This window comes from Pelophylax lessonae (genome assembly GCF_965119305.1).
Source record: "Pelophylax lessonae genome assembly, chromosome: 5".
NCBI lineage: Eukaryota > Metazoa > Chordata > Amphibia > Anura > Ranidae > Pelophylax > Pelophylax lessonae.
The window spans coordinates 400,129,717-400,153,023 of NC_138772.1; the positions used below are offsets into that span (position 1 = coordinate 400,129,717).

At 45.3% G+C, this 23,307-nt stretch overlaps 1 protein-coding gene across 1 annotated transcript in view; it reads left to right on the forward strand.

Annotated features, from left to right (window-relative positions):
• The window catches only part of RBBP8 (RB binding protein 8, endonuclease), a 145,071-nt gene extending 127,173 nt beyond the window's left edge, over positions 1 to 17,898 (forward strand). Inside the window, exons 18-19 of the mRNA XM_082258678.1 lie at positions 16,813 to 16,954; positions 17,092 to 17,898. Coding sequence (XP_082114804.1) covers positions 16,813 to 16,954; positions 17,092 to 17,189 — 240 coding nt within the window. The 3' untranslated portion in view covers positions 17,190 to 17,898. The remainder of the gene's footprint in view (positions 1 to 16,812; positions 16,955 to 17,091) is intronic.
• Positions 17,899 to 23,307: the final 5,409 nt, after the last annotated feature.

Consider the following 23,307-nt stretch of genomic DNA (forward strand, 5'->3'; position numbering starts at 1 on the left):
GCCTAATTTGTCTTTTGACCCAGACTTTAACTGAGCTGTTTTGCTGCTGCAGCAGGGTTCAGGAACCGGGTTGTGTTGTGCAGCAGATGTTCCTGAAAAATGGGCTGCATAAATTACCAATATTTTTGACAGGGAAATGCAGTTCTCAAATGTGTATTAAGTTGCTTGCCCAGAGTTTAACTTCAACTGCTTAGTGATCTAGAAGCAGCAAGGATTTTTAACCTAGGAAAGATATTTCTACTCTTAATTTTTTTATTTCAGGCTCTCCATAAACATCAGAGGATAATTGGACTTGCGGTCTTTTTTCTTTTTTTTCTTTTTTCCATAGAAAAACGCTTGGCTAGAGATATAGAATTTCCAGCAATTTTGAAGCCATGGAAAAAAAAACTTTTACCGTTTTTTTTTTTTTTTTTTTTTTCAGAAAAGTTTTCTGAAAAATGTAAAAATAAATAAGTGTGTAGTAGTTTTACAAATTAAAATCATTTTGAGTTTCAGGTATCTTTTTTTCTATAAATGAAGAGATTGTATATTTTTGTAAGGCAGTGTTTTGCAACACTTCTCTACTTAAAGATGCTGCTGGTGAAGAGACACTTTGTGATGATCCAGAAGCATCAGAAAGAGTGTTTCTGGAATAAGAACTCTAGAGGGAAAAGTTACTTGCACTTTCATTCTGGTCCTCATTTATTTAATTTTGTAAAGTACTTGGTAATGTTTTTAGGCACCTTTTGGATGTATTTTGTCATCCTTGTAGCATTTGGAAAAGATTTATTTTCACGTAAAAGGTTTGATCTCTATTATCCTATCTATAATGGGGGTTGCCGTCGTCCCTGGGTAAATTGTATGTATGTGTCGGTACCTCAGGCCAAAGGGGATTGGGACTTTTAAGGCAGATATTAATAATATTCAAACAGGTATTTGAAGTAAAAAATAGGTAGTGGGTTTTAATAGTAAAACAGTGTACAAGAAAAGTACATATTTGGTGTAGGGTTATAGACCCAAGTGAAGAGGTGAAGTAGGTAGAAGGTAGTGACACGTGATTATGGTGACTTAAACGATGTGTCTCTCTGTCATTCCATGCAGTATGCTTGGGATTTCTGATCAGAAAGGGTCTCCGTTCCCAACTCGTTTCGGCTCCTATAGAGCCTTTCTCAAGGGTGTTGGTCACCAGTTCTGCAATATTAGATACAGGTGTATTGTTACTAATACATATATTTATACCACCTGATTTTATTCAATGTGGTACATAAATTCAAAGATATACATACATAGCTTTGTTTTAATCCTTGTGTGATGTGGTAGCTCCCTTTTAGAACATCAAGAACCTATGCTGCGCCCTGAAAGATATTGGTTGTAAGCGTGAATTTTTATTTTCTCTTACGTCCTCCGACAGTCGCCGCCTCTTCATATTCGTCACATATGGGTATTAGACTTTGCTCCGAAGGAGTAGCTAGGCAACAGAATATGTTAACATTAAAGCTTTTAACATATCCCACCCTCAAGGGGTGGTCCCCTCAGTCAATACCCTCCTACTTCCTGCAACCATATCTCAGTTTCAATGTCTAGCTTGTCAGGAGTGGCTGGCTCTCTCTGTGCTGGGGCTTTGTGCCCCAGACTCTTTCTTCTTTTTTGATTTTTTGTTTGAGTTTTCTCTCTACCTTTACTTAGCTGTTCTTTTTGTCAGCATTAGTTAGTTCTTCGGATGAAGAGGATCATGCGGGCTGGGTCTCGGGCTGATCCCCCTGGTCGCAGGTCGTGGGTCAGTGGCTTCCCAGCCTGCCATCGAGCGTTCAGCCAGGTAACGCTCCTGGCACAGTGAACGACCCATCCCTGTTCGGTGCAGGGATGATTGGTGAGGTGGCTACCTCACTGGACGCTGTGCGGTTTCTTAACCCCAATTCTGTGCGTCTTGTATGCGACTCTCCCTGCCTCATGTGCAGCGGCTTGTTCGCCTGTGCGGGTCCCCCACGCCATTGTGAGGTAAGTGTATCTATGTGGGGACCTGTCTGTCTGGGGGTGTCAGTCTGGGACTGTGTAACCTGCCTCTGTTCTCACTGTTTGTCTCCCTATCACTCGGCTGCATGCTGTGGGCTGCAAGGGGGGGGGGGGAGCTGTGTGACACTGTGTGTGTCAGCCTTGTCAGTGTGAGAAGCTGTGTGCTGTGGGGCATGTTTTGTGGCATGTTTGGGCACTATACAGCGATCGCTGCGGCGATCTAACATGTTTTTTTATACATGGATAACATGTGTGCATTACTGTACTGTGGAGCGGCGGTTTCGGCGCCAAACGGCGCCATTTTGCCTACACTCGCTCCGGCCGCATGTTCTACATGCATGGCGGCCATTTTCTTGTAGCCTCCCATAGGCTTTAATAGAGCGCCCTGGCCGCATCACTTCCTCTTCTCCAGGATACACCGATCGAGGCAGCAGCAGCAGCGAGGGTCTCCTCAGGTTATATCCTTCTTATCCATTGCCTGTGTCAGTTTTATTGTCCCTGTGGGGGTCTCATTGTGCTTGTGTGTGGTGCGGTGGGCTGCGCTCGCCGCGCTTGTTAAAGGGGCAGTTAACCCTTTATTATCCGGCATTTGATATTGGGGCAATGGATTCTCAGGAGGGCAAATTTCCTACCGCCTTGGAAAGCCAGGGGACCGCTGTTTCCCCCCCAGGGGGGGATTTAGCCACTATTGTGGCTGGCCTTGCTGCTCAGGTGCAGATGCTGGTGGCTGCTCAATCTACTAAGAGACCCAGAGTTTCTCTTTCCTCTGATTCTGAGGGTGAAGGTGATGGGGCTGTTATGGCAGGGGCCTCCTTATCGGGGTCCCGCTCCTCCCTGGATCTAGTGGGGTCCGAGGTGGAGGCTGAAGTTGAAGGGGTTGATAATTCTCCCCCTGGCTCGCCTGAAGAGCTTGCAATCATGGATGAATTGATTGCTTCCATAAAACAAACGCTGCGTTTGCAGGATGAAGTGTGTCCCCCCGCTGCCTTGGCGGCTTATGGGACGCAGAGAAAACGCAGGACGCCGCAGGTTTTTCCCTGCAATGATGATTCTCAGCGCGCTGTTAAGGAACAATGGCGCAATCTACGCAAACCTTTTGCTGTACCAAGTAGGTTCAAGCTGCGTTATCCTTTCTCGCCTTCCACTGATGAAAGGTGGTGTGTGTGCCACCCCCAGTGGATCACGCAATTGCGGTTTTAAACAAATCCACTGCGATTCCTGCAGAGGATTCCCCTGTGTTCCGTGATGCCACGGATAGGAGATTGGAGTCTCTTGCCCGTCATACTTATTCTGTTACGGGTTCTATGCTTAAGGCTCTGTTTGCCTCTCTCATGGCGGCCCAGGCTGTCGCAAGTTGGACGCTGATGCTTAGGCGCGTCCTAGTGGCCGATTCGGCCTCGCCGGCGACCCTGGATATGGTGGATCAAATCCACCAGGGTGTCATGTATCTGTGTGATGCGGACTTGGACTTAGTCCCGTTGGCTGCACGTGTGCACAGCGTGGCGGTGTTGTCTCGCCGCCTGGTTTGGTTGAAATGTTGGTCGGTGGACCAATCTTCACGTAAGACCTTAGCCAATCTGCCTTATGATGGGTCTCGCCTTTTTGGGGAGTCCTTGGATGTGTTGATTAAGGGGATCACCGGAGGTAAGAGCTCTCTCTTGCCCCATTTCCCCAAGGCTAAGGGGGCTTCTGGGAAGAAGCATGCTAATTTTCGGCCCCCTCAGGGGTCCTTTCGTGCCTTTCGGTTGCACTACAAGGGCAAACTGTTCAAAGGTCAAGACAGATGGGTTCAGGAGATCGTTCGATCTGGTTACAAGATCGAGTTTCTCTCTCGGCCAGAGAGCAGATTTTTTCCCTCAAATCTTCCAACTGTCTCCAGAGCGTTTACGGGACCTGCACCTGGCGGTGCGGGACCTGAGGGCTCAGGGAGTGGTGGTTCCGGTGCCTCATCGGGACAGATTTTGGGGGTTTTATTCCAATCTGTTCACCGTGCCCAGGAAGGAGGGCAAGGTTCGTCCAATTCTGGACTTGAAGGCTCTGAACCGCTCTGTGCGGGTTCACAAGTTCCGCATGGAATCCCTGCGGTCGGTGGTGGCTGCCCTGGTTCCGGGGGAATTCATGGCCTCCATCGATTTGAAGGATGCGTATCTTCACATCCCCATTTTCGAGGGTCACCAGAGGTACCTTCGATTCGCCATTGCGGAGGATCACTACCAGTTCGTGGCGTTGCCTTTTGGTCTCGCCTCGGCTCCGCGGGTTTTCACCAAGGTGCTTGCACCGGTTCTGGCATTATTGAGAGCCCAGGGCATTTCTGTCCTGGGGTATCTGGACGACATTCTGGTTCGGTCTGCGACCAGCCAGGGTCTGGAGAAGGACCTGTCTGTCACGATGCAAACTCTGCAGGAGTTTGGTTGGACGATAAATTTTCCAAAGTCGACACTGAGTCCGTCGGTTCGTCTTCCCTACCTGGGAATGATCCTGGACTCGGTGCAGGCGAAGGTCTTCCTGCCGGAAGACAAACTCAGAACTCTTCAGGAGGAAGTCAGGTCCCTCAGGGACGTTCCGCACTCGTCTCTGCGGACGTGCATGAGATGTCTGGGATTGATGGTCTCGGCCTTCGAGGCGATTCCCTTCGCCCAGTTTCACACGCGGGGTCTCCAAGCGGAGATCCTGTCCATGTGGGACGGGCGACCTCAATCTCTGGATCTTCAAATCTCGTTGAGTCGTCGCACCAGAAGAGACCTTCTGTGGTGGCTCCAGTCCCCGATGGTGTCCGGGAGCAAGTCGTTTCGTCCTATCTCGTGGACGGTAATCACCACGGATGCCAGCTTGTCGGGCTGGGGTGGTGTTCTGGGCGTTCTGTCCGCCCAGGGGACTTGGTCGGAGGGGGAGTCCTCCCTTCCGATCAACATTCTGGAATTGCGTGCGATAAATCTCTGTCTTCATCGCTGGACGGACCGGCTGCAGGGCTGCCCGGTTCGGGTGCAGACGGACAATGCCACGGCGGTGGCCTACATCAACCACCAAGGGGGCACCAGGAGTGCCCGAGCGGCTCGAGAAGTGGCCGACATTCTGTCTTGGGCCGAGACTCATGTCCCGGCGATAACGGCGGTGCACATTCCGGGGGTGGAGAACTGGCAGGCGGACTATCTGAGTCGCCAGACCCTGGATCAGGGGGAATGGTCTCTCCACCCGGCTGTCTTCCAGATGTTGTGCGCGAAGTGGGGTCTTCCAGATGTGGACCTGTTCGCGTCTCGTCTCAACAACAAGGTGAGAAGGTTTGTGGCAAGGACACGCGACCCTCGGGCAGATGCGTCGGACGCGTTAGTGGCCCCGTGGCATCAGTACGAGCTGATGTATGTGTTTCCACCGATTCAGTTGCTGTCCAGGTTCCTTCGCAGGTTACACTCGGAACGCAGCACGGTGATTCTTGTGGCACCGGACTGGCCTCGCCGGTCCTGGTACGCAGACCTCGTGAATCTGGCGGTCGACGCCCCGTGGCGTCTGCCTCTTCGAGACGATCTCCTGTCTCAAGGGCCGATATACCATCCTGCTTTACAGTCGCTGGCTTTGACGGCCTGGCTGTTGAGACCGAGGTCCTGAAGGGGAAGGGTCTCTCCCCAGAGGTCGTTCATACCTTGATCAACGCGAGGAAGTCTTCCTCTGGGAAGGTTTATTACCATACTTGGAAGGCCTATTTTGCCTGGTGTGAGTCCAGGGGGTTTTCACCCCGCACGTACTCGGTTTCCCGAGTGCTGTCCTTCCTTCAAACGGGTGTCGATCAGCGTTTGGCGCTGGCTACGATAAAGGGTCAGGTGTCTGCGCTGGCCGTTCTGTTTCAACGTCCCGTGGCTTCCAACTCCTTGGTTGGCACTTTTGTTCAGGGAGTGCGGCATCTGGTTCCTCCTAGGAGGGATCCTCTGCCCCCTTGGGACTTGAATCTCGTTCTATCTGTTACAACGTGCTCCTTTTGAACAGATCAGGGAGATCTCGTTGTCTATGTTGTCCAAAAAGGTCGCCTTTTTGGTTGCGATCACTTCGGCTCGCAGAGTGTCGGAGCTGGCGGCTTTGTCCTGCAAGTCTCCGTATCTGGTTGTTCATTTGGATAAGGTGGTCTTGCGACCTAATCCTTCTTTTCTTCCGAAGCGAGTTTCGGAATTCCATCTTAATGAAGATATTGTCTTGCCTTCGCTGTGCGCGAAGCCTAAACATCCAAAGGAGGTGAGACTACATTCTTTGGATGTTGTTCGGGCGATAAGGGTTTACCTTAAATCGACTGAGTCCTTTCGAAAGACGGACTCCTTGTTTGTTCTTCCAGAGGGTCCTCGGAGGGGCATGGCGGCGCTGGCCTCTACCATCGCCAAATGGATCAGGCAGACCATTGAACAGGCCTATGCTTTGCAGGGGAAGGTTCCCCCTGTGCCTGTGAAGGCGCACTCTACTAGATCTCTGAGTACGTCTTGGGCCTGTCGTCATGGGGCTTCTGTAGTCCAGGTGTGTAAGGCGGCAACCTGGTCGACCGTGCACACTTTCACAAAATTCTACAAAGTAGATGTTCAGGCATCGGCGGATGCTTCCTTTGGCCGCAAGGTTCTTAGTGCGGCAATTCCCTAGGGTCCCTTGTTGGGGACCTCTGGCTGTTGGGATAAGTTTTTTATCCCCTGGTTATTTGTCTTTTCCTGGGTTGTTGCTCCTGTTGAGCAATTTTTTTCCTGTAGCCCAGCTGGTTTCCTTCCTTTGGTAAGGTTCCTTTCTTGATGCGGAGACTGCGTTGCCTTTCGGCGCGGATGCGTTTCCCACCCCTCATGTTTTGCACTGCTTTGGGACGTCCCCATGTGTGACGAATATGAAGAGGCGGCGACTGTCGGAGGACGTAAGAGAAAACGGAATTTTTTTAAAATCTTACCTGTAAAATTCCTTTCTCTGAGTCCTCCGACAGTCGCCGCCCCTGCCCCTCTTTTGGGGTTTGGTTGTATACTCTACTGCTATTCCACTGAAACTGAGATATGGTTGCAGGAAGTAGGAGGGTATTGACTGAGGGGACCACCCCTTGAGGGTGGGATATGTTAAAAGCTTTAATGTTAACATATTCTGTTGCCTAGCTACTCCTTCGGAGCAAAGTATAATACCCATATGTGATGAATATGAAGAGGCGGCGACTGTCGGAGGACTCAGAGAAAGGAATTTTACAGGTAAGATTTTACAAAAATTCCGTTATTATTTTGTTCCGGTTATTTCTCCAATTGTGGCCAGTTGTTCTGATGGGTATCCTTCTCGCTGTCCTACTGCTGTTTTCTATGTTAGTTTAGAAACAAGCTTTTTTATGAATGGATGGAGAGTCGGGAAATCCCATTATTGGAGTTGAACCATCATTCCTCTTTGCTTAATATTTGTTCAGCGTTGGTTATCCATCGTGTTTTAAAGATGGAATTTTGTTTCCAATGGATGGACAAGACTTTTCATGAATGGATTTTTTAATTTTTTGATATTACTCCCATTTTTTGGTGGTATAGGCGTGGTTTTAGTCAGTTTTCCCTGATGAGAACCCTTCAAGGAATGGGCGATAGCTCTCTCTCTCATTGAGCCCGGGGAAGTTTGTCGCATTGAGGCGTTTGATCCATCTCATTTCAAGTTGAAGCAGGGTTTTGTTCCAATCGCCCCCCCTCCTTGGGATATGGATCCATTCCAAGGCCATAAACTATATTTCCGGCATTTTATATCCATGTTTGTAGGCAACATGCCGTCCCAGAGGTAAATGGAAGTTGCACATCTCCATACTGTTCACGCGCTTGTTGATCCTTTTTCCGAACTCTTGCTTGGTTTTGCCTATGTAAAAGGCCTTACACTCACATCTCATCATGTAGACAATGCCTTTTGTGCGGCAGTTTACATAGTGTCTGGGTTCAAAAGCTTCACCGTTAGGTAGTGTTGTTCCAATACATTTTTTTTATGACCTTACACTGGTTACATGATCATCAGGGGTATGTACCTTTTAGTCTTACATGGGTCCTTCCTTGTTCCCTCTTTGAACTCACTATGAACAAGTTCCTTCTTAATTGATCCCGCCTTTCTGTATGTGATTGGGGGGGGGGGGTGGTCTGTTATGAATCCCTTGACTGTAGGGTCTTCCTTCAGAAGAATGGTCCAATGTTTTTCAAGTATATTTTTAATTTTCTTATGCTCGTTAGTGTATCTCATTATGATACGCATTGTTTGGTCTTGTTTCTTTGGATCATTTGTTGGTTTTTTGAACAGGAGTTCTTGTCTTTCTTTTGAGTTTACCTTATTAAAGGCCTTTCTGAGGGAGGTTCTTGAATAGCCCCTTTCCATAAGTCTTGAAGTCAGTAGGTCGCCTTCCTTTTTGAAGTCTTGTGTATTGGAGCAATTCCGCTTTATCCTGAGAAACTGGCTATAGGGTATTGCCTTTTTTAGTGGAGTGGGGTGGAAGCTGTTAGCATGTAAAATTGAGTTACCTGCTGTCTCCTTTCTATAAAATGTTGTTTTCACTGTGCCGTCTTCTTCTTTGTACACCCAAGTATCTAGGAATGGGACTTTATTCCGACTATAATTTAAGGTAAAGTACATATTGTATGTATTCGTGTTGAGTGCCAATTTGAAGTCTTGGATTTGATTTTCTGGTCCGGTCCATACTATTAGAATATCATCTATATAGCGTTGCCAGATGAGGATGTTATCAGCATATCGTGAGTTTTCTTCTTTTGTCAAGAATTCTTCTTCCCAGGCTCCGAGATATAGGTTAGCATATGACGGAGCACAGCTTGGGCCCATTGCTACCCCGCACACTTGTAGATATTGATGGCCATCAAAGGAGAAGAAGTTGCGGTTGAGGATAAAATCAAGCATTGTGATAATGAAGTTGTTAAACTTTTCATCATGTGTACTCTGTTTGTTTAGGACATTTTTAATTGTTGAGAGGCCTTTGTCATGTGGTATATTGTTATATCCTCATAAAGGGCAAATCACGCCAGAAGCAGATAAAGGGGAACTCCAGTCTAGAATTGTTGGATCCCACATATACCCAAGAAAAAGGTAACCTGCTAGAAAGACAATTTATATGGGACAACAAACATGGATGCAACCATTTACTGACCCTCGTTTTTTGAATTCACAAAGCGACACCGCTTTGTGGCTAAACTATTGAGTACTGAAACACACAGGGTTCCCTGCTGGCACACTTACCAAGAAGGACATAACTTTACCTCAAATGATGAGTGGATCAAAGGGTACTATTTGACCCATATAGCCACCTTTTGGAAGCAAATACACCTACCTTCCTTCAAACCAAATGTAAGTGCAACCGAATACTCACTCGGACATTGCCACTACACAATATATTGAATTCACGCTTACAACCAATATCTTTCAGGGCTCAGCATAGGTTCTTGATGTTCTAAAAGGGAGCTACCACATCACACAAGGATTAAAACAAAGCTATGTATGTATATCTTTGAATTTATGTACCACGTTGAATAAAATCAGGTGGTATGAATATATGTATTAGTAACAATACACCTGTATCTAATATTGCAGAACTGGTGACCAACACCCTTGAGAAAGGCTCTATAGGAGCCGAAACGCGTTGGGAACACAGGAGACCCTCTCTGATCAGAAATCCCAAGTATACTGCATAGAATGACAGAGAGACACATCCTTTAAGTCATCATAATCACGTGTCACTACCTTCTACCTACTTCACCTCTTCACTTGGGTCTATAACCCTACACCAAATATGTACTTTTCTTGTACATTGTTTTACTATTAAAACCCACTACCTCTTTTGTACTTCAAATACCTGTTTGAATATTATTATCTGCCTTAAAAGTCCCAATCCCCTTTGGCCTGAGGTACCGACATACATATAAGATTTATTTTCACATTATTTGCAAAATACAGCTTTCCTCTTAGCAGAAATTGCATTGTGGAAATGTTTCCAAACTCTAGTTGTTGTACTCACCATTTTACTGAGAGAAGGAAAAGAAAAAATTTACTGACCAGACTATAGGTAAACTTAATTATGTGATGTTAGGGAACAGTAATAGGAATTATTTAAAGGTTAAACAAGATAAACTAATTTGTCATACAGATTTGCCCTCTTACCTGTCAATTAGGGCCTGAGAGGACAGAATTCTCTACAGTATCCCAACAATCACCCACCTCTAGGAGGTACAAGATGGGACCCACAAGCAAACTAAACTAGAGCCTTTCCCCTGCAACACCCCCATAACATTTCCACTTTTTTGAGAACTACAGTGTTACCTGAATTGTACTCCAGGATTTGCTGGTCTCTAGCTACTAGCCTGAGAAAACTTGCAATAATTTAAGACTTTACATAAAGTCTCAGAAACATTTCATTAAGGTCTTTGTTGTATATTTTGAATACCATGTCATAGCTACATTATTTATCACTGTAAAAGGACATATCCCACACTTTATTTTTTTGCAATCTCTCCTAGAAAAAAAAAAAAAAAGGTAATGGGAAAAAAAAAAACTGATTGACAGCAGCAAGAGCCAATAGCTCCCACTGCTGCCACTGAGGAGTGAGCTTGCAGAGAGCCGCTTCTCTCGGGTACAGCGTTGGATCGAGATCGAACTTGGGTAAGTATAAGGGGGGGGGTATGGGTTTGGGGGAGCTGCAAACAGAGAATGCATGGAGGCAAAGAACATTCTACCTTTACAACCACTTTATTTTAGACTAATGATTTTTTTCCCCAGAATTGTTCACCAGTCTCTTTAGAGAATTATGATATTATTTTAATATCAAGCCATTTTCAGATGCTGTCATCTCATGTGTATGGATATTTTTACTATATATATATATATATATATATATATATATATATATATATATATATATATATTTCTCTAGCGCTCATCGACAGACGTAGTCCTCGGTGATACACCACCTTCGGGTTATGTTACCTCCGCAGGAGCAGGACTAGACAGGAAATTAAAAAGCTCTGGCCACACCCTAGGGGCAGTCCCAGAGGGTATATCCTCTCTCTCTCTGCCTCAGCAAATCAGTTATTTTCTGTCTAGTTAGGAGTAAGGACCTAGACACCTTGCTGGGATCTTAGGTCCTGGCAAGAATTTTTTCTTAAAGGATTTTTTTTTAGACAGCTTTTTTCTCCAGTGTTCCTGTGAGATCTTCAAGCAAGAAAGCTGAACTGGGCGACGGGCTGGATGTTGAGATCCGGTGGTCACCCCAGTTCAGCCTACGAGCGCGTGCAGGCCATAGCTCCGCGCTGGGTCGGCCGCGACAAAGTCCCATTAAAGGACTGTCCACGCGAGTTAAACGTCTCGCCGAAACGCCAAAGACCATGAGTCACGGCGTCCGTATCGGTCGACAGCCCTCCCGCCCCGGTGGAGAGGGGTACTGTCAGGAGTTGGTGCCCGCCTGGTTCCGGTATGGTGAGTAGTATGTTCCCCCTTTTTCCCTGACGGGTTTTGTGGTGAACGCGGGCCCCTCTCTGTATGGTAAGATAGAGTCCTTTCTATCCTATAACATGTTACAAATCCTCCTACTTTGAGTGTGATTTATGTGTGCAAAAGCCAGGAGGCTTGGCTTGGGAGCTAACAATCTATTGTATACATGTTTTAAAGATGTAATCTGTGGCATTCTGGGAATCTTATGGGTTAAGTATAAGCTACCTACCAGTCAGAAGCCACGGACATGTAGACTGCCTTCCAAATCAGATCTCCAGCTATTAGCAGGCCTCCCGAACGGCCACGCGGTCCGCCAGGGCCGGTACCGCCAACCACGCCATATCCCCATGCAGAGAGAGTGTTGTGTGCCCTGCAGCACACCGCTATTCAGTTTAGGCCGCCGCCATTTTTTTTGCTGGATCGCACGAGCCGCCATTTTGGCGTAGCCTCGTGTCTCCAGCATGGGGGCGGCCATGTTTGAGGTGATCCTACACCTCGTGGAGCTTGGGGGAGGCGCCGGAAGGCGTGCAGAGGGGCGGAGCCGCCTCCTTTCTTCCTGGGCAGCCAGCCAAAAGACTTCCTGTTTGTCAAGACAGCGCTGTAAGCTGTTGCAGTTTAACTCTGAGCATCAAGTGGTGAGCCTGGGGGTCTATCTCTCTTTCTCTCGATCGATAGGGATCCCTAAGCAGGTAACACTAAGGGGCTTTTTGTGGCGCTGGGGGTCAGAAAAGAAAAAAAAAAAAAAAAAAAAAAAAGTTTTTTTCTTTACTTTTGAATTATATTATCCAGGAAGTAACTGGAGTTATTATGGACCCTGCCACACATATTTCCCCACCTGTTTCCCTCGAGGGGGCCTCGGGACCCGCCGGTGCACAGAGTATAGAGTCATTTACAGCAATTTTGGAGTCTATGGTGGCTCGGGTGGAGGCGGCCTGTCAGGGACGGGGGTCAAGGAAGCGACCCCCGCCTACCCCTATACCATCTGACACCTCTGACTCAGATTCAGAGATGGTCACGGCAGTTGCAGGTTCCTCTGCAAGGGCTGTTATCCCAGGTAAAGCCCCCTCAGACAGTGAGGAGGACGCTTCTTCTCTTGCTATAATTCAGGAAGAAGCATTGGTGGACGCACTAGTTGTGGCAGTGCAAGAAACCTTAAAACTTGAGGCTTTACCGGCAGAGGCAACTGAAACAGAGAGGCCTTTTGGGACTAATAAGCCCATCAAGACGGCGAAGGCTTTTCCTGTACCTAAATGTTTTGGTAATCAGATTAAAGGAGAATGGGAGCATTCTAAACGTACCTTTACTATTTCCAAGCGTATTGCTAGACGCTATCCGTTTGAGGAATCCATCATTAAGAAATGGACGGTACCACCAGTCGTGGATCCGCCTATTTCCAGGCTGAATAAAGCCACGGTTATTCCAGTGGAGGACACTTCGTCCTTTAAGGATCCGGTGGATCGAAAGATAGAAGCAGAGTCCCGCACTATCTTTTCTCTGATAGGGTCAGCATTTAGACCAGTAATCGTTATTGGTCTAGTTTCCCAGACACTTACGGAATGGGCGAAAATGGTACGCCAAGATCTTAGGGGAAAAGATATTCCCCAGGAGACATCTGATTTGATGGAACAGATCATACAAGGGCTACGGTTTATCTGTGACGCAGCCTTGGACACTACTCCCCTATTAGGGCATGCATCTAAGTTAGCAGTGATCCTCAGACGTGTGCTGTGGTTAAAATGCTGGTCAGCTGACCTAGGTTCCAAAAAGACCTTGACCAATCTCCCCTTTCAGGGGAATCGTCTATTTGGAGCCAACCTAGATGAAATCATTAAGGATGCCACTTGGGGGCAAGAGTACTTTTTTGCCACAGGCTGCAAAAGCTAAGGGACCTCGCAACAAGCGAGGACCTTTCTTTACCGCCCATAAAGGGCGCCCGGCTGGTACTAGCGGGAAAGGCAAGACTCCTCCAGGAGGGTTCAAGAAGGGGACCAACCCAGCCAAACCCGAAGCAAAGGAGTACACAGCCTGAAGGTGCGCCCCCACCCGGTTTCAGGGTGGGGGGACGTTTTCACCGGTATTCAGGACATTAGATCGAGCATCAACCACTACTACCGGTGCGATTCTTCCCTTCCAACATTTAAGTACCACAGGAAGCGGTAGTTACCGTTCCCTGAAAAGATCTTTTCCTTTACCTTTTCCTAAGATTAGTCCCGATACCTCACAGGAATCGGATCTGGTTGACCAGATAGGCCAAGTAGCCTCTAGTCGGGTGACTTCGGTCCCTGAGGTTCAACCAGAAAAGATCACCTTTCCTGATAACTATCAGGTATCTGATTAATGTGTGGGAACAGAAAACGACCAGACTTTCTCGGATGGTCGGGGCCAGATAGCTCTAGGGACGCCTGGTTCAGATCCAATCAGCGCCAGTGGTCCTAGAAATTCTAGGCTGGCCTCCTCAAGCCGGCCTGGCCGACTTGGACATGTTAGTCGCAGACGTTCCGTGGGAACTTCGTCTCAGGGAGTGTCTGTGGTCTCAAGGACCAATTTACCTTCGTGCTTTACAGTCGCTGGTTTTAATGGCCTGGCCATTGAGACCCAAGTACTGAAGGACAGAGGTTTGTCTACTTCAGTCATTCCTACCCTTATTAAAGCAAGGAAAGCGACTTCCAGCAAAGTCTATTATCACACATGGAAGACTTATATTGCGTGGTGCGAATCTTTAGGATTTCCTCCACGTACCTATCCGGTGACTCGAATATTGGCCTTTTTGCAACAAGGGGTTGAGCAGAAGCTAGCCTTGAGCACCATCAAGGGTCAAGTTTCAGCATTAGCAATCTTCTTTCAGAAGCCTTTAGCTACCAAATCCTTAGTGCGGAATTTCATCCAGGGGGTGCGGCACCTGGCTCCTCCAGTGCGCGTGCCCTTACCGCCCTGGGATCTTAATTTGGTTTTGTCGGTTCTACAGAAACCTCCCTTTGAAAACATCAGGGAGATTCGCTTGCTTACTCTATCCCAGAAGGTGGCCTTCTTGGTGGCTATTACTTCTGCTCGCAGGGTGTCAGAACTGGCTGCATTATCATGCCAGTCCCCATACCTAGTGATTCATAGGGATAAGGTAGTACTTCATCCTAAGCCATCTTTTCTTCCCAAGGTGGTTTCAGATTTTCATCTGAATGAAGATATTGTACTACCTTCCTTGTGTCCTCAGCCCAAGCATCATCGGGAACATGCGTTGCATTCCTTAGATGTGGTTCGGGCAATCAGGGTATACCTGAAAGCTACGGAATCATTCCGTAAGACGGATTCACTTTTTGTGATCACGGATGGCCCCAGAAAGGGTTTGCCTGCATCTGCCGCGACCATTGCCAAATGGATTAGACAAACGGTGGTACAGGCTTATTCTATTAAGGGTCAGAGTCCTCCGTTCCCTGTTAGGGCGCACTCCACTCGAGCGCTCAGTACTTCCTGGGCCTTTCGCCATCAGGCGTCAGTGGTCCAGGTATGTAAGGCGGCCACCTGGTCGTCGGTACATACCTTTACAAAATTCTATAAAATTGATGTGACGGCATCGGCGGATGCCTCATTTGGCCGCAAGGTTTTGCAGGCCGCAATTTGAGGAGACCGGTGGTCTACCTCGAGGGTTTTTTTCTGTTTGAAAAAAAAAAAAAAAAAAATTGTTTTCTCTTTTTTTGGTTGAGTCTCATCATTAAGGATGAGCATTGTAAACTTCTAGTTGGCACCGGTTGGGCCTTCTAGATTGGGATTTGATTTCCATTTTCCCACCCCTCAGTTGTGATACTGCTCTGGGACGTCCCGAAGGTGGTGTATCACCGAGGACTACGTCTGTCGATGAGCGCTAGAGAAAAATGGATTTTTGTAAAATCTTACCGTAAAATCCTTTTCTCTTAGCTCATCGACAGACGTAGTCCCCGCCCCTCTGTTTTGGAGTTGGGTTGGGTTAAATTCTCTAAGCACTGCTTTTTCACATAACTGATTTGCTGAGGCAGAGAGAGAGAGGATATACCCTCTGGGACTGCCCCTAGGGTGTGGCCAGAGCTTTTTAATTTCCTGTCTAGTCCTGCTCCTGCGGAGGTAACATAACCCGAAGGTGGTGTATCACCGAGGACTACGTCTGTCGATGAGCTAAGAGAAAAGGATTTTACGGTAAGATTTTACAAAAATCCATTTATATATATATATATATATATATATATATATATATATATATATATATATATATATAATATAAAATTGTGGCCTAAAGCTGTTCCAAAAAACATGCCACAGATATTTCACTGGACTCTTACAACTGCAGAGATGCTTCTGTCATTAGCTCAGTTTTTCGGGTATCCAGTTATATTGATTTCACATTTTTCCCAGGCATGCTTTGTGTTACATAACTTGTAAAGCATATCTTCACTCAAGAACAAAAAAATGTAATAAACGGCAGCTTAGTAGTCCTTCGATATGGTGGCTGCATTTGTTTACCTTTTAGGAATAATCACAAATTCTGCTAGTACAGAAAAAAATTCTTTTTGACCCTGTCAGAAATCGTGTCACTTTCTTTGGAGTGAACTGGACTCTAAAACACTGCCCTTTATTCAATGAAGATGAGTATAGGGAGAGGTATCAGTAGGTCAAATCAGGATAGCAGCCTGGGTAAATAACACAGTGCATTGAGTAAGAGTTGTCACCCTAAGACAGGAAGTGTGTTATTGGCAGAAACACCAAGTTAATAATAAAGAAAAATAAACTGATACAGCCACCACATCTGACTGGTAAGCTACATTATTTTACATTTTTGTGTTTGAGATTTGATATGCTTTAATTCATCAATTAAATGGAAAAGCTCTGTAAAACAATTTCCCCTTTGTTGATCACATAGCTTAGTTCCTGCTTATTTAGGAACATAAAACATGACTGTGTGATTCTTTCTTAGTTTTGATAATTCTTATGAGGATTGCAGTTCTTTTGTATTCACTATTTAAAACATTCAGCAATAAATTGAAGATTTGTGTAACACGGTTCCCTTTAGAACAGTGATTCTCAACTTCTGTCCTCAGGACCCATTAACAGGCCAGGTTTGAAAGATAACTGAAAAAAATCACAGGTGATATAATTTGCTGCTCAGTGATTGCAGTATTCTAGTCTGCATCTCCTCAAGGTGATACCTAAAATCTGGCCTGTTAGTGAGTCCTGAGGACAGGCATTAAGAACCACTGCTTTAGAAGGTCCTTGTATAACTATGGCGCAGTAGGACTAGTACTTTCACTTTTGAAGTATGGGGTAATTGCTTATGAAGTTTAAAACCTAGAACTTTATTTTTATGAGAAGCTATAATCCTGGACCTGACGTTTTTGTAATTTATATTACCAGTATTATGCAGACCTCCCAGAAGAAGAACGAGCTAAGAAACTGGCCAGCTGCTCCAGGCATCGGTTCCGCTACATCCCTCCAAGTACTCCAGAAAATTTCTGGGAAGTGGGCTTTCCTTCAACTCAAACCTGTAAAGACAGAGGTGAGATTCTTTTTACACCATCTACACGCTGCACCAGAATATAAATCTGTGCTCCATTGCCAAGCTTATTCCTAATAGTAAGCTTATTTTCTCAACTAAAACTAAACAATTAACTAAACTTTGCCTCTCTTCCAAAGGGTACATAAAAGAGGAAATGTCACCCTGTCAGCGACCAAGAAGACGACTTCCCTACAATGCAAAGTTTCCTACCAAAGGCAAAGAGCAAAAGACCTAAAACCACACACACTCACTTATTAGGAAGAAGTCAGGCTAGAAATATGGGGGCTGCCACTGCTAAATAGTTTTTTAAGGGGCACATCATGGATATGTCATTCTTATCCTGTCTGTACAATTTGAATGAGTCCTGTGACCTATAACAAGAGTTCATACCAGGTGTGCCAACACCTCACTGGTTGCTGGCTTGTTCAGGTTAGTAAGGATATGAGTTAGGCCTCTGAAGCATGTTACTTCAAAAACAAATCAACTCTCTATTCTGAAAAGTTCCCTTTAAATGTATTCTTTCCAAATAACTCTGCTCTGTTTCCATTAATAGTGCTGTAGCTGAATTTGCGTTTGCTGCCATTTTAGAGAGTGGGTCCTGTAGAGTCATTTAGACTTGATAAGCCTATATGCTATATACATATACTGTATACTTGGGTAGCTCATCATACAGGAATCCTGTTGGTATACTGTGAACTGCTTTAGTTCAGCTTACTCAGTGGGTCATGTAGTCAGGGAACCATTCACTTCTGCCAATATCTCTACTGCTTTCTACCTGGTACAGAGGGTTAGAGTAATTACAAATCACGTTTTTTTCTGTCAGAACAAAGTATCTGCAGTTGTATTTAATATGTATATTTTTACGTTTTCTATGTGAATGTTCATGTTTTAGCACCTTTTTTTTTATTTGTAGGGTGCTGTGTTTGCACTGGATAATTTAAATACACACATATGTAATTGGTAATAAAAGAAAAAAAAATGTGAATCCTCTCTTGAAATGTCATGTTCCCTTCTCTTTGAATATCTTTTTTTTTTTTTTTTTCTCTAGTGTTCATGCATATGGGCATTTGTGTTGCATATTTATTTAAACCACCATCAGGAATAGATGGCGAGGGAAAAACTTGTGTCTAAGCCCTTTTAACCACTTAAGCCCCGGAAGATTTTACCCCCTTCCTGACCAGGGGGTATTTTGCGATTCGGCACTGCGTGACTTTAACGGACAATTGCGCGGTCGTGCGACGCTGTACCTAAACAAATTTGGCGTCCTTTTTTTCTCACACACAGAGCTTTCTTTTGGTGGTATTTGATCACCTGTGCGATTTTTTGATCATGCGCTATAAACAAAAAAAGAGCGTCAATTTTGCAAAAATAGCAATATTTTTCACATTTTTTTTATATGAAATTCCCCCCCAAAAAAATGTAAAAATCAAAATTTTTTAACATTTTCGGACAATTTGTTTTAGGCTACCTATGTTTGGTAAAAAAAATTGCAAAAAGCGTATTTTGATTGGTTTGCGCAAAAGTTATCGCGTTTACTAACAAAGGGAAAGATTTTTGTCTTTTTTTAACGCGTAATGGCGGCGATCTGCGATTTTTTTTGCGGTACTGCGACATTGCGGCGGACAGATCGGACCCTTGACTGACATTTTTGACACTTTTGGGGTTACCAGTGACATTTCTACAGTAATCAGTGCTATACATATGCACTGTTACTGTAAAAATACACTGGTAGTGAAGGGGTTAACTTTATTAGAGAGGGAGGGGCTGTGTGTGTCCCTAGGGGCGTGCTTTCTACTGTGATTGGCTGTGGCTTCAGATGTATGAAGAGTGATCGACGGTTCTACATAGTAGAACCGTATGATCAGCCTTCATACACCGGGGAGAATGACAGGTGGCTTGTTTACACAAGCCGCCTGACTTTCTCCCTCTCCCCCACCGATCGCCGAGTGACCGGCGGACATCGGGTCCGCTGGTCACACGCGCGGGGGGGTCCGTGACCACGCCTCCGGGGGCGCGCGCTCGCTCCCTAGACCCTCACAAGCTAGTGACGTAGCCCTACGTCACTTTGCCTGTGAGGGGCTGACTGCCGACGTAGATCGGCGTTAGGCAGTCGGCAAGTGGTTAAGCCAAACTGCATTGCCCTAAATGGTAACCTGAATCTCCCCTTACAATTTTCTAAAGTTCTGTTCAAACCAGTTCCTCTCCTTGTTCATGTTCCCAAAATTGTTTATATCAAAAGCCCCTTTAGACCTTTTTGTATGCAGTGAAATGTTACTGTATGTGTTCTTCTATAGGCTTACATGGGTAATTACAATGGGGGAGGCACATTCAAGAATAGAGATATCTTAACCAGACCTCACAGGATACAGAGGACTTCATATTCACAACTGCCTAGGTTATTCTGCCACCATCAGGTGAATGGACACTGGCCAAAAAAAGGCACAAATTTCCTGCCCTAGCAAAACTCCAGTTCAGCTAAGCCTCAATTTTTGGTTACTGTCCTTATGTGATGGATGTGTCTACCCCTGTCTCTCTGGAGAAAAATTTTGTGGGCTCTAACTTTCTGGCCAATTCCTAACACCCCTGATGGGGCACAGAAGGGCTGTATCTGGAATCAATGCTATGGCCAGTAAAAGAGGGACTGTACCTGGCCTCTGCATGTAAGAGCATGGTTGGCACTGGATCCTGCCGGCAGGTATCTCCAGAGTACAAAGTGGCAGGTGAACAGGCTGGCGGATTACCTCTGATTCCTTGCCCTTATTTGATATTTCATTGTCTCTGGGTCACAATCCTCTCCTTTTGTGTCAAGAGAGAAATTTTCTGCAGCAATTTCTGGTTTGAGATCCACTCTGAGGGGTTCTCACTGGGTTAGAACACCTGGGACTCAAATGTAGGTGTTTTCTTTTTGAGGGAGGATTTGGTGTTTTGAGGGACATCCTCGAGAGAAGGAAGCAGTTTAGGATCAGAAATTCTCTGTAGACAAGTCCTCACAGGAGGAATCTTGGGAACCAGGATTGCCTCAGACACAGAAGACCAGAGTGGGCTTCCTAGTGGATGTGGTGCGTGCACTAACTTAAAACTACCCCTCCTGGAATCCTCTTTTTCAAAAGTCACTGATCCTGCTGGCTGCACAAAATCTCAAATATTTTACAAATCCACCACCAGAGGCAAATCTCTGCAAACCCCTTATGTGAGAAAATCTGCCTGCCAATTTTTCTCACCGCGAGGGTGAGGGCCGTAACATTATGTGAGGGGTCCTTCAATGAGAAGTTGCCAGGAAACCCCCTCAGACAGCTGCCTAATGAAAAAATGTGCACTTTTGGAAGATGTTTCTTCTATTCCTGTGCTGTCGGCAACCATCACTTTCATTCCCTTTGACATGTGTCCCTAAAGCAGGCGTGTCCAAAGTCTTGCCCTCGGGCCAATTGCGGCCCCCAGGCCGCTTTAATACGGCCCCACAGATAATTTGGAAAAATTGATTGTGGCCCCTGTGAATCCCAGAGCGCTGCTCAGGACCACTGGGATCTCTGGATCTTTCAACACCCATGTTACTTGTGAATACACTAAATGTTAACACCCACCGCCCATCCCCACCAGCTTTAAATCCCTTGCTCAATATGGCCTCAGACTTAAGGCCCGTACACATGATACGAAAATCGGAAGTAAAGTTTCGTCCGATGAACGATCTGCTGATTTTCGGATTGTTAGTATAGTGCTTTCGACAGCCGATAGCGAAATTTTCAGATGAAAAAATCTGGATGTGCAGGCTATAAAATTTTTATCGTACTTCAACACAACGTCCGATTTTCGTTTAATTAGTACAGTTATCGTCCGAAAAAAAATCGTAAGAGCAAGACTAGGCATGGTTAGAAACGAAAGAACACATACAAAACAATTCAACACATAACATCACTTCTGAAGTTGAATTCTGTCATACAGGAATTTTCGTATGAAAAGTAACCTCTTCACTTTCGATATGAGACTAGCATGCAACAAAAATCGTACGCGAGATTGTTCGATAATCTGATCGTGTGTACGAGGCTTTAGCCTGATAAGGGAGCACTAAAAAACACAAATAAATTTGGCGCTAGTATGACAGGACCAGCGCCCCCTCCATGATAACTGGCATAACACCTGTGATTTGTCATCCATGTGAAGAAATGAAAAGAATGTCGTTTGCAATAAACTTTGCATAAAATAGTTAGTTTGCATTTAATTTTAATGGCCCAAAGAATGTCAGGCAAATGGTCGGCCCTCATGCATGTTCACTTCATCAAATCTGGCCCTCTTTGAAAAATGTGCCCTAAAGGATGGGTTAAAGTGTGAGGTCAGGAGGTGTGCATGCGTTCACTTTTTTTTAGACTTGTTTTCAGCTTTGTAATCTCTGTTCTAAACACTACCTGGCATTAAATTCTTGGTGTTAAAAACCAGCAAACTGCTGCAGAGATGGGTTTAATGCTGAAACCCTAAACAATGGTCTTAGTGCTTTCACCACTTCACCATGGGCATTCTGGGATTGTAAAAAATTCACCTGAAACCTGCTATTGTTGACCAACTATTTAGATGTAGCAGTATGATTTGGACTGGATTTAGACCACTAATCTAACTGTGGAGATAGTATTCAAAGCCATAGCTGTCAAAGCCATAGCTGTCAGAGTTTATAGTATTGTATTACTCAGTGAGTGGGCCTGTTGAATTTCAGATGCCATCTTAATTCTAAATCATTCTTCAACACATACAAATTTTGAACTACCACACTTAAAGCTGTTGTAAAGGCAGATTTAAAAAAAAAAATAATAATAAATATGTTATACTTACCTGCTCTGTGCTATACTATGGCCCCTTACCTCCTCTTGTGTGATCCCCCACCGGCACTGCCCGTGCCATAGCAGCTGTCCATAGATGCACACAGTGCAGCTTGCCCCTGTTCCCTCCTCACTGGATTTGGTTGACAGCAGCAGGAGTTAATGCCCTGTGATTACAGGAAGAGAGATGCAGGCACACAAAGCACTGGATCAAAAGAGAAGCCGGGTAAGTATTTAAGGGGGCTGGGGGGAGCTGATCATGGAAGGATTGTTACCTTAATCCCAAATACATTAGGGTAAAAAACCTTACGCCTTTAGAACCATTTTAAAATTCTTATAAGCTTGTGAATTTTTTTTTTCTGTACTTTTTATTGGCTGCCTTGGTATTAAAAATATTTGTTCTATCATTCATTGAGGAACATAGCTGAATATTAAGAAACCTATGGTTATTCTGCTGCCTAGAGGAAAAACAGACTCTAGGAACATTGAGAACTGAAGGGTATCAGAATTAGAGATTGACCGATTATTGGCAAAGCTGATATATCGAGGGCCGATCTGCACTTTCCCCGATATATTGGAATCGGCCCCTGAGGTTACTGATATTGCCGATATTTCGGGAAAGTGCATTTACCGGAGTGATGCCTGCAGCTAAGAGGCATCACCCCAGTTCCGGTGTCCATAGCTGACGGGTTGGCTGTCTTGTAATGACAACCGATGCGGCTTAAAAGCCGCTCAGCTGTCATTACAAGGAGCAGGAGGGGACGTCCGCCTTCCGCGGCTCGCAACCATCCTGACGGCCGCCGAAGAGAAGACCCGATCAAAGCCGGATTCGGCTCTGATTGGGTCTCCATGTAAAAACCCGGAAGTGATGTCATGACATCACTTCCGGGTACTCTGCGCCAAATTAAAATAAATTACAGCATTCAAAACAGCCAAACTTTGCGTTTTGAATGCTTTTAAGTGCAGAGGAGGGGTTTGGGGTCTTTTAGACCCCCAGATCCCTCCACAAGAGTACCTGTAAAAATAAAAAATTTTAATGTACAAAAAAATCGTCCGATACCGATAGGCGGTGACCAAAATCTCAGTATCAAATGAAGAATAAATAAAATCGGCGCTCAATCAACCCCTATACAAGTAATAGCAAGAATAAATAAAATACATAAAAATGCAAGATAAAAATCATACATAAAATAATATGTAGATAGTGATGTGGTAAAGGGCCCTTGATAAAGTCACGCTGCGTCGTGACGCAACGCGTCGGGAGAAGCCGTCTGACGTCACTTCTGGTCAGCGGGCGAGACCGGAAGTCTCTGGATGATACTGCCATACCGCTTTGTCATGCTACTAAGGCCTTTACATGCTGTTTTTAATTCTAACAAATGTGAGTTTATTTTATGCTTCTACAAATAAATGTAATTTCTATAATATACTGCACTATGAAGTCCTCCTATCTATCCATGGTTTGAGCTTCAAACCTTACCCAGGATATTTCCCCCTTGATGTCGGATGTTGGCTACCTAGAGGAACTTAGGAGTCTGCTTTAAAGGG